The sequence below is a fragment of the Solanum lycopersicum genome, chromosome 6 (genome assembly GCF_036512215.1).
Source record: "Solanum lycopersicum chromosome 6, SLM_r2.1".
Taxonomy (NCBI): Eukaryota; Viridiplantae; Streptophyta; class Magnoliopsida; order Solanales; family Solanaceae; genus Solanum; species Solanum lycopersicum.
Window position 1 is genome coordinate 2,980,071 of NC_090805.1, and position 12,792 is coordinate 2,992,862.

At 33.1% G+C, this 12,792-nt stretch overlaps 1 protein-coding gene across 1 annotated transcript; it reads left to right on the top strand.

Moving 5' to 3' along the window:
* The first annotated feature begins 2,068 nt into the window (after positions 1-2,068).
* Positions 2,069-4,301, top strand: LOC101256384 (glutathione S-transferase). The gene is made up of 3 exons (XM_004240488.5): positions 2,069-2,627; positions 2,981-3,029; positions 3,491-4,301. The coding sequence occupies exons 1-3, from the start codon at positions 2,481-2,483 to the stop codon at positions 3,934-3,936; spliced, it is 642 nt and encodes a 213-aa protein (XP_004240536.1). The 5' UTR covers positions 2,069-2,480; the 3' UTR covers positions 3,937-4,301.
* The last annotated feature ends 8,491 nt before the right edge of the window (positions 4,302-12,792 follow it).

Consider the following 12,792-nt stretch of genomic DNA (forward strand, 5'->3'; position numbering starts at 1 on the left):
AGTTTGCTATAGCATACAAATATGAATTTTTTGTTTGCTATATGTGAAAGTTGCTCTTGTATATATATGTCATTTCCTCATGTGAAATGGGACAGGCCCACTGTTTTCCTTCTTATTTAGTGGCCCATTACTGATCTAGGCCCAAATATAAATTGTTATGTGGACTGATTATACAAATTTTTGGCCCATCAACACATTGTCATGCCCAAGACCAATATACCTCTTCCTATTTATCAAGGGGGTCTTTGATATGATCCCTCTGGATTGGATCGCTTGTCGTCCTTAGTAAAAATAAATGATCAAAAAAATAATTATTATTTTTTGTTTTATACTCCATATTAATTATTTATTTCGTACACAATATTCTCAAGACCTAAGGCTAAGGTTATAAGTCAATTAATATGAGAACACTAATATTAATTATAATTTATCAAGGGGGTGTGCGAAGTTTAAGTTGGAAAAGTTAAAGTGATCGGAGTAATAGTTGTCATTTTAGAAAATTGATATGTAATTGAGTACATTTATGTAGCGATCAATTTGGTGTGATCACATTATTATCTTTTTCCTTCTCATTTTGATTTTACTTATTATTATTTAATAATTATTTTTTTCTTTTATCCTATCTTTTTATACTAGTTATATACCTTTCTTTTCTTTTAGATTTAAAATTGTTGACATCATTTAACGACCTAAAATGACATAATTTAACCAAATATTATAAAGAAATATATTATGATACAATATATTATAGAAGAATATGTAACCACTATCCAAAATGAAGCGTATACCTTCATACTTAGTGCAAAAAGATAACAAAAATTAGTAATACCCAAAAAAAAATTCAATTTTATTTTTCTCTATTTATCGTGACTCAAACCCTCAAATGAATTTTAATGTCTTTATTATTTTTTCCCCCCACTAATCACTATGATATGCTTAGAGAAAGAAAAAATTGTAAAATATGGATTCTTCATGAGAAAACCAAAAGTAAAGTCAAAATTGAACAATAATTTGTATATATTCGTTTGCCGCATGTTCCAACCACCATTCTTACTTTTTTTTATTTATTAGTTTATTAATATTTAAATTCATATATTTGTACGATTTACTTTTTATAATATCATCTACTGTAAGAGACTTGAAAATCATGGTGGAGCTAAAAAAAAAATCTTTGAGAAAATTATATTATATAATTAGCTAAAAATATTTCTTTATATACATATGTGTTTATTCCTCTTTAAAAGTGATTTTAAGATTGAAAGCAAGTATCGCTTAGTATTCAAATAATTTTATCTTATCTGATTATAAATTTCAATCATAAAATTATCTCCTTAAATTCGATCTTTTCTTAAATCTAACGTGTTATGCAACACTATTTTTCTCTTAAGATTATTATTATTAATGATTGTTATTATTATTATTATTATTAATGATTGTTATTATTATTATTATTATTTTATATATTTGGACGTAGTGGATCACATCTTTGCGTGACGTATACTCATACATAATATTTTTTATTATATTCTGGAAGTTTCCTGCCCTATCGAGCACTTACTCCTAGAATAATAATGTGAACGCAAAATTATTGACTTTGTAAACAAGTTTAATCAATTGGAAGTGTGAAAGGCTCAAATTGAACACAACTTCTTTTTTTCCTTTTTTCTTAAAAAAAATATTGTTCATATTTATATTTTGCTCTGGCTTAACTAAGGAGTATTATAAAATAAAATAAAAATTCATCTAATTCGAAATATTAAATAACTATATCGACTTCAATTCTATCATCAAAAAATAAAATAAAATTCAGAATTCGAGCTGCTCTTCTCTTAATTAAAAATTTTAAATATAAAAATCCTTTTGTAGGAAACATTTTCCTTGAATAAAGCTATATATATTTAAAATAATCAAGCTTTAATATAAATATCGAAATCAAATCAAATTTCTTTAAGAAAAATAATAAAAAACCACTCTCAATAAATACATGTTCCACCTACCACTTCTTTCCATTAGGTCATCTAGAAGGAAGTAGGCAAAAATTTAATATAATTTCAATTATATTTTTGTTGAAGTACAACTTTAATTTTTAAATATATTTTACATATAAAAAATAAGATCAATTTTCTTTTAACCACCAACATATATGATGCAACAAATAGAGTTATTTCTTATCTAATCGGAGATTTCGACTTCAAACATCAAGTATATAAAATCATTGATAATGATATGAAGCTTCACGCCCTAAATCAAAGTTCTATACGGTGCAAATTTAAAATAATTATGAACCTAAACCCCACGCAAAAAAAAGTAAAATTAAATTTAATAATATTCATAATTTTGTGGACGAAAATGACCCTTAGTTATTGGATCTATATATACTATACTCCACCACATATTTTCAACTCATTATTCCACGTTTTCTCACATCTCACACACAAATTTCATTTTCTACTTTCACTTTCTCTCTCTAGAAAACAAAAATGGCGATCAAGGTTCATGGCCCTATGATGTCCCCTGCTGTTATGAGAGTCGTAGCTACACTCAAAGAGAAAGATCTTGATTTTGAACTTGTTCCTGTTAATATGCAAGCTGGTGATCACAAAAAGGAACCATTCATTTCTCTAAATGTATGTCAATATTCCATAGTATTCAGTTACTGTGCTTCGATTCGAATCGATTCGGTTTATTAAATGTTAGAATTAGCTTTTTTTGCAGTAAGATTGTTGCGTATAATAGATTCGTGTGGTTCAGTAGTTAACTGGAGCTTAGTGCATGCTTTTGATTTTGTTATCTTTTTGTGCTCTGTTTTCATGATGTTTTCAGATCTGTGAAGCGTAAAAGTGAAAATCTCGTTTAAGTTGAGAATTGTGATCTCTCTCTTATGTGATTCGAGTCGAGAAACTGTCACTGTAACTGTAATCATATGATTTCGAGTCTTAGAAAAAGAGTATATACTTATAATTTTGTTTGATTTATGCAGCCGTTTGGTCAAGTTCCAGCTTTTGAAGATGGAGATTTAAAGCTTTTTGGTATGTTTCCCTTAGGATCATGATTGGCTAGAGATTGTTATTTTTTTTTATGTATAATATATATATTAATTTGAACCTCGTAAAATTAGTGGCTCCTCTAGTGGCGGACTCAGAATTTTTGATAAAAGTATGGGTTTATGATTTATTATATATACCTAAAAAATTATTTTAATCATGCGTATGTAATATGATTTCTCAACAAAGGGGGGTTTGGATGAATCTGGGACTCGTTGACTTAGTGGTTGAGGGTTTGAAAATTCAACTTGACCTTATTTAGACCTCGATTCTCGTTAATCTAAAGATAGAGAGGTTGTTTCTAACAGAGGTTCAGGATATAAGTACTATGGAATCTTGCTTCAATTCAATGAAAATCATCACATAATTGATATTGAATTTACTTGAAACACACTTATTTCTTTGGTTTTACGATGTTTGATATATGAATTATTGGGAAACTGCAGAGTCAAGAGCTATTACACAATACATAGCTCACACATATGCAGACAAAGGGAACCAACTTTTACCCAATGACCCAAAGAAAATGGCAGTCATGTCTGTATGGATGGAAGTAGAAGCCCAGAAATTCGACCCCATTGGTTCAAAACTAGGGTTTGAGATTGTCATTAAGCCAATGTTGGGCATGGTGACTGATGATGCAGTCGTGGCAGAGAACGAAGAGAAACTCGGGAAACTTCTTGATGTGTATGAATCTAGACTCAAGGAATCGAAATATTTGGGTGGTGAGAGTTTCACCCTAGCTGATTTGCACCACGCCCCGTCTTTGCACTACTTGTCGGGGAGTAAAGTGAAGAGCTTGTTCGATGCTAGGCCTCATGTTAGCGCTTGGGTTGCTGATATTTTGGCTAGGCCAGCTTGGTCTAAGACAATTGAGTTGTCAAAACAGTAAGTTTAGTGGCGGATGGGTGAGTATCGCGTTGAAAGGAAGGGGGAACAATAGTTGGAAATGGCTGCTAATACCTCGTAGACTGAGGAGCAAAATATGGCCTATGTATTACTAGTAGGTTAATAAATATAGGCCACAAGTAACACTCCTTTTGTAACCTTTTTGCTTTGTGGTGTGCTCTTTTTTTTCCTTCCTATCCTTCATCCTTGTCTGTGAGTCAAGTGTTTGTTGTATCGTAAGACGTTCTCTTTTTATTGAATTTTTTGTGTGCGCGTATGCGTAAGCCGACTTGTACTTTTTTGAACCTACATTGCACTTTCATTTTGTGCCTTGTATAGGTCATAAAATAAGTGTTTACCATTAACAAATTCTGGACATTGCAACAATCAATCACATTTGAAATATTTTACTCAATTTAATGTTGGGTATTCAAAGTTAACAAGCATTGTCCAAATTCAAAAAGGTGAAAATCTTTATGAATTACAGACTAAAAGCATAAAATTTGTCTCGGCAGCAAAATTCGCTTTAATATTATAATTTTATAGGTAATTATTTGCTCCTTAATTTTTTTTCAAGTGAATTAAATTGCATCTTATCTATACAATATCAGTTTCATATTATGGGTGAAGTGCACGCGCTCTACTAAGTAAAATCTCAGTTTCATATTGATGACATGTCATATAATTATTTTTTTATTTTTTTTACTTTTCCACATCTTTTAAATAATTTATTTTTCACTCTTCACCTATGCTCTTCATTTCACTTGGGTCAATTTCTTAAGATTCAAAATTTAATATTGATTGATTCCTTTTATTTTTTATTATTTTGTAATTATTTACTATTACTTCCATCAATACTTATATCAGTCACCATATTTTTTTTCCCAACTAGATGAAACTATCAATTCATATCGATATGGCGATTTTAAATTTATGTAAAATTGATATGCTAATTTTTTTGATTAGTTGTTGATTTAGTTATTTCATTTCTTAATCCATATTCAGGTATAGATTAAGTAACATTATAGTTAAATAAATAATTATTTTGTTAAGGAAAATCAAATCTCAAAAGTAAAGAATAAAGAATATTATGTGGGGCTTAAATGTGATTTTCTATTTTTGTATAGCCAAAAAATATATAGAATGTAGAGTTTGATGAAGAGAAAGAGGATGGGTCGATGTTGGGATAGGATGTGGTGAGACTTGGGAGTTTCAAGAAGAAGAAACAAGCACGGATATGGGGGTTTTGAGAAAGGGGTAGAGGAATTTGAAGAAGAAGAACAATGGGGTTGTGGGTTTTTGTTTTTTGTTTTTTGTTTTCATTATAATATAGTGGAACCTTTTTTTTCAAAAAGAAAATATCCGCCTTCAATTTTTTTGCTTTTTTTTTTATCACGTCATCTGTTAAGGTAATATTAAGTTTATTTAAAATGAGTTAAGGGGAGCAAATAATTATCCATAAAATTAAAGTGTTAAAATAAATTATGCAAACAAATTGAGGAAAATTTTTATGTTTTTTTTCTAAATTAAAATAGTGTAGACAGCACAACACCACTTGCAATTTTTTAGCAATGTTGAATGCATTTAAAATTGTACTCTCATCATTGACTCCTAGTTTATATGTACTCTATATTTTTGTACTTATTCTTTTAAAATACTTGAAGTATGGTAGAACTTGTTCTTGTTGGAGTCTATTACCAACTTTATACACAATTTAGTAAACTAAGTTAGTTGTCCTCGAAAAGAAAAATTAGTTTTTTGCTTCATGTTTGAAGTTTACGTTTAAACTTGACTAACTTTATATCGTTATTTTAAGTCTTGACTAACTTTGAATCGTTACGCTCATTTAATTATAATGGTGACGAAATAAAGAATTCTTGAACAAAAGAACCAATACATGTAGGTGGCCCCTATTAATTAAGTGACATGAACCTTTGTTAGTCAGCTTGCTCTTTTTCAACTTTCTTTGTTACTTTCTTGATTTTTTGTTTATATTATGTAATTTGATTTAAGATGAAATTTAAGAAAGAAGTAAAAAAAGATTTATAAAATTTGTGATTTAAAATAAATTAAAGTATTTTTTATTATAAATTGTTTCATTAATATTAAAATGAGCATTTTAAAATTAAATTATACTAAATATTAAAAAGGTATCTTTTTTTTTACAGACAGATTTAAAAAAATGTGAATCATATTGATTTTATACAACAAGAGAGTACTAATTGGCCTAGTTATTAATATTTTTATTTTTAGTTGAAGGTCAATTCAAAATAGTGTTAGTATTTCTTAAAAATTAAGGATAAAATTTACGCACACTATATTTTTCATATAGCTACATTTGTAAGAATATACTATATATGTTATTGCTATCGTGGGAAGTGTGAGATGGTTGGGTGCAAATGGAGTGTGTTGAAAAATGGAGATGGTATAATTAATATGAAACATAATTTGTGGAATTTACTTTTCGTGTTCTTAATATGAAAGACTTTTTCTTATTTTAAAGTTATTTGTTTTTCACAAAAAAAAGAAGAAGAAGAAGAAGATGGTTTTCAAATTATTGATCATTCGAACAAGGGCAAAGAAATCGATATGTATTTTTTCCCTCTAATTTATGTGTTACAAATAAATTTTAAAAACTGATCAAATTTTTTCGATATAATTCTTTAAAGTAATATAACTTATTAATATTCAATATACAAATTATTCAGAATGCCTCTTTGACTATTGAAGATGTCTTTATTCCCTATATTTAATTTGTGTAGCCTAAATGAAATTTGAATAGTGAAAATCAAGTTTTATTTGACCGCAAAATTTTCATATAATTATTTAAAATATTTTAATTTTAATTATTTTTATTAGTAATACTTGCGCTAAATTCTGAGAGATAAATTATTGAAAATTTCTCTTAATAATCTAATACTTAAATACAAAAAATCATTTTATATACAAATTTAATTCAACTTTATATTATTACTACTAAATTACCAGTGTTTCGCTCAGGAATTTAATATCATGAAATTTATAAAATAATATTTATATATAGCTGTCATTAAAATTAAAATACTACATTATCTTACATACAAGATTACGTAGTAAAAACTTTAATAATAAAAATTATAACATCTTATCAGTTATCCTTAATGACATAAGTATAAGTTAATGACTATAAAAATATATATCAAGATCTGTAACATCAGAAATAATGTCAGTGAACCACTCAACAGGACCCAAATACACATATATTTAATTGTGCGGAAGAAGAAAAAGTAGTTCATAATTTTTGTTATTTGAAAATGAGAGGAAATCTATCTATTTATAGACGACAAAGGGTAGTTGAACAAATGTTTATTGTACCTTATCGGAAAGGTTACAACTATGTAGAAAAGATGCAACCCTTCCGAAAGGTCGCTACCTTTCATAAAAGTCACAACTCTTCATAAAAGTCGCAACTCTTCATTAAAGTCGCAACTTTTCATAAAAGTCACAACTTTTTCTAAAAGTCACAACTCTTCATTAAAGTCTCAATTTTTCACAAAGTCAAAACTTTTTATATAAATCACAACTTTTCATGAAAGGGAGAGCTAATTTTGAAAACCAATAAATGAATAGGGAATCATGATTTTTGGTGGCACCACGTAGGAGGACCTTGGGTTCCTCATGCAGAAATTTCATATCATAGAATTTATATAATAATACTTAAAACATATCCATCATTAAAATTAAAAATTATATTATATTACATAAAAGATAACATCGTATCAAATATTAATAATGTAAAGAATTATATTATATTACATAAAAGATAACATCGTATCAAATATTAATAATGTAAAGAATAATAAAAATTATTACATTGTATCATTTTATCCTTAATAACATAAACAATAATCAACGATTGTAAGAGTACATACCAGTATCTGTAACATAAATCATGGTATCAATGAGCTGCTCAACATGAGCAAAGTACACAAGTATATATGTGTATAGTAATAGTAGTAGTAGAAGAAGAAGTTTAGAATTTTTTATCATCATTGTAAAAATACATACAAATCTGTAATATTAACCCATGATGCCAGTGTGCCACTCAACATGACCAAAGTACATAAATATTTAATTGTGTAGTTGTAACGACCTGTTTAGTCGTTTTGAGCAGCAGATTTTATTTCTGGAAAAACTGGCTGAGACGACGGATCCCACGACGGACCGTCATGGGCACGACGGACCGTCGAGGGGGTCTCATTCTAAAACACTTAGAATTCTGAAATTTGGGTACTGAAATCGACTCTCTGAACTTCGTGACGAAGTGGCAGGACGGACCGTCACAGGCATGACGGGCCGTCACAGACCCTTGGTAAAAAATCTAGTCTCTGAACTCTGAGACGGAAGCAGCAGGACGGACCGTCGCAGGCACGACGGCCCGTCACAGGCTGCGTAATCCCAGGCTGAGTCGGATTTCTTTAAGTGTTTTAAGGGACGTTTTGGACTATTCCTGCTATAATTATAAATTTAGTGGGTTAATGTTAATAATTTAACTACTTGAGGGTTAAAGGACATAACCTTAAATTAATTAGTGGGTTACTTTTGTCATCTTTTATACTTAATTATATGCTAATTAGGGTAAAAGAAAAAGGGTTTGAATAAGAAAGATAGAAAGAATAGAGAGAAGAGGGAGAAACGATCGAGAGAGAGAGGAACGAAGAAGAAAGCGAGGATTTTGAGGATTAGCTTGCTTGATCACAATTCTTCGGTGGAGGTAGGTTATGGTTTTTATGCTATTCGTAGTAAACTCTTAATAGCGAATGATATGTATTGGGTAGTGTTGTAAACCCTTCTATATGCTTAATTGTATGCTTGCATGAATGTGATTATATGATTGTGATAAAGTAAGCATGATGAAGCTATTGAATCCTAAATCTTGAAAAACCCTAATCTACTTTGTTAATGATGATGTCTTGGTATAAAAGAAGGCTTGATGAACGAAAGTAGTGAGATTAGGGGATCGGGTGCCACGTTCCGGTACCAGGATAGTATATGAGGATCGGAGTGTCACGTTCCGACACCAGGATAGTATAGGGGATCGGGTGCCACGTTCCGATACCAGGATAGTATATGAGGATCGGAGTGTCACGTTCCGACACCAGGATAGTATATGGATCGGGTGCCACGTTCCGGTATCAGGATAGTATATGAGGATCGGAGTGTCACGTTTCGACACCAGGATAGAATATGGATCGGGTGCCACGTTCCGGTACCAGAATAGTATATGAGGATCGGAGTGTCACGTTCCGATACCAGGATAGAATATGGATCGGGTGTCACATTTCGGCACCAGGATTAGTAAAGAGAATGAATCTTGAAATATGTTAATATACTCAATTTAATGAACCTAATTCCCAAATGAGTATGATGGAGAGGCGTGAGTCCTCATTGATGTGCTTGGTGTTGTGACCAAGGGTTATGGTAATTGTAAATGCCGCATGTTGAGTTGTAGTTGATTTTATAATATTATCTGATATATGTTGTTTTCTATTTTGAGTTGGCCGATGATATCTACTCAGTACTTGTGTTTGTACTGACCCCTACTTGTATGTTTCTTTCTTTGTTAATTGTGGAGTACAGCAAACGCACCGTCGTCTTCAACTCAACCGCAACTCTAGCCAGACTCCATTACACCAGATTTCAGGGTGAGCTAACGCTTCTAGCTTGGACTGGATCTCCTTCTTCATGTCTTGATGCCTTGAAGTTCCGGCATAGACTAGCTTTTTATTTATTCTAGCTTTCTAGATACTCTTAGAATTAGTGATTTGAGGATAGATGTTCTTGTGATGATGACTTCCAGATTTTGGGGATAGTGATAACTTTTGAGTTTAAGAAGTTATTTATTTTTTATATTATTGAGTTTTAAGTCTTCCGCATTTTATTTTGTTTCTTATGTTTGAAATGTTGGGGTTTAGATGGGTTGGTTCGCTCACATAGTAGGATAAGTGTGGGTGCCACTCGCGGCTCGTTTTGGGTCGTGACAAACTTGGTATCAAAGCATTAGGTTCGTTGGTCTCATCACACAAGAACGAGTCTAGTAGAGTCTTAAGGAACGGTAGGGGGACGCCTTTACTTTTCTTTGAGAGGCTATAAGACTTTAGGAAAATTCCATTCTTTCTTTTTTTCGTGCTATTACTTGGGTCCAATTGGTATCTAGGTGATACAAATTGGTATCTGACCATCTTCGCTCTACTTCGTAGATGGTTCGAACTAGAGCAACGAATGCGCCAACACTAAACACCGGCAAGACAAGAAGCGTCTGAGCCAGCCACTGGGGCTGTAGCTCGAAGAGGAGTGGTGGCAAGAGGTCGTGGAAGAGGTCGTGGGAGGACGTCCTCTAGAGGAAGAGGACAAGCACCTAGCCCATCTGATACTAGGGCGGTGACTCCTCCACCGACTGAGGAAGTGGTAAGAGAGGGTAAGGAAGGGGAGAATGAACAAGTACAGAATGAGGGATTGCCACCCCAACCTACCCCAGAGATGATCAATCAGGTTCTTGCTTATCTTAACGGGTTATCTGATCAGGGCCAGACACCTCCAGTGTTTTCTGCACCAGCACCTCAGGTTTCGGAGGTACAACATGCAGCTACTGTGGCTCCCCGCATGGATGCCTCATTGGAAATAGGCACGTTTCCTCGTCTGACTACAGGGCCTATAATGACAAATGATCAGCATGAACTTTTCAGTAAGTTCTTGAAATTGAAACCTCCAGTCTTCAAGGGTGCTGAATCTGAGGATGCCTATGATTTTCTGGTTGACTGTCATGAGCTACTACACAAGATGGGTATAGTAGAACGGTTTGGTGTTGAGTTTGTGACTTATCAGTTTCAAGGGAACGCCAAAATGTGGTGGCGGTCACATGTTGAGTGTCAACCAACAGAGGCACCACCTATGACTTGGGCATCATTCTCTAGCTTGTTTATGGAGAAGTATATCCCCCGGACTTTGAGGGATAGGAAAAGAGATGAGTTCTTGAGCCTAGAGCAAGGTAGGATGTCGGTTACTGCATATGAGGCTAAGTTTCGTGCATTATCCAGGTATGCCACCCAACTTTGTTTCAGTCCACAAGAGCGGATTCGCCGTTTTGTGAAGGGATTGAGGTCAGAATTGCGGATTTCAGCCTTACAGGTAGCGGCTACGGCAAAATCCTTTCAAGAAGTGGTAGACTTCGTGATAGAGGTGGAAGGAGTGAAGCCAGATGACTTCACCATGGCATCGACATCAAAAAGGTTTCGAAGGGGAGGTGAGTTTAATGGTTCTTACTCTAGAGAACAGGATTCAGGAGGTTACTCAGTCCGACCAATTCAGTCTTCACTACAGACTGTAGTTGGGTCCACCTCAGACCGGTCAACACTTCTCTGAGAGACCTATGCTTGAATCCAGAGAATGTTATGGATGTGGGGAGACTGGACAAATTAAGAGGTATTGTCCAAAACAGAGTTACAGACCTCAAATAGTCAGAGGTAGAGGTGGTCATGGAAGAGGCCGTCATTCTGGAGGGCGTGGTGACCGAGGTAATGGTGGTCACCAAAACGGCCGGGGTGACGGACAAATGGGAACTACTGCAGCGCAACCTGGTAGAGGCAACGAACAGACAGGTGATAGGGCCCATTGTTACGCTTTCCCTGGGCGGTCTGAAGCGGAGACATCTGATGTTGTTATCACAGGTAATCTTTTGGTTTGTGATTGCGTGGCTTCTGTATTGTTTGATCCTGGATCCACATTTTCTTATGTATCTTCCTCATTTGCTAATGGTCTTAAATTACATTGTGAATTGCTTGACATGCCTATTCGTGTTTCTACTCCGGTGGGTGAGTCTGTGATAGTTGAAAAGGTGTATAGGTCTTGTCTGGTGACTTTTGTGGGGAGCAATACTCATGTAGACTTGGTTATCTTAGAAATGGTTGACTTCGATGTAATTCTGGGTATGACTTGGCTTTCTCCAAATTTTGCAATCTTGGATTGTAATGCTAAAACTGTGACGTTAGCCAAGCCTGGGACAGATCCGTTAGTGTGGGAGGGTGACTACACTTCCAACCCGGTTCGTATTGTCTCCTTTCTTCGTGCTAAGAGAATGGTTAGTAAGGGTTGTTTAGCTTTCTTGGCACACCTCAGGGATGATATTACCCAAGTACCTTCAATTGAGTCGGTTTCGATAGTCCGTGAGTTTCTAGATGTTTTTCCCGCAGACCTTCCTGGTATGCCACCGGATAGGGATATTGACTTTTGCATCGATCTTGAACCGAGTACTCGCCCCATTTCTATACCCCCTTATAGAATGGCTCCCGCAGAGTTAAGAGAGTTAAAGGCTCAACTTCAAGAGTTAAAGGCGAACAAATATTTATTGTACCTTATGAGAAATCAGAAATATCACAACTATTTGGAAAAGTTGCAACCTTTAGAAAATGTCGCAAACTTTCATAAAAGTCACAACATTTCATAAAGTAACAATTTTTCATTAAAGTCGCAACTTTTCATAAAAATTGTAACTTTTCATAAAATTCACAACTTTTCATAAAAGAGAGGGGTAGTTTTGGAAATAAATAGTTTAAAAAGGAAATTCTGATTTGAGATGGCACCACGTAGGTGGGCCTAATTCAACTTATTATTATTATTATTATTATTATTATTATTATTATTATTATTATTATTATAATAATAATATTTGGACATAGTTTATGACATCATTATGTGATGTAGGCCCATACGTAATATTCTTTTCATAATTAATACTATTTCTTGACTTTTACTCCTAAAAAATAAAGTGCAAATAACATTAATTATTGGTCTATTTGTTTTTTATATATATACACTACACCCA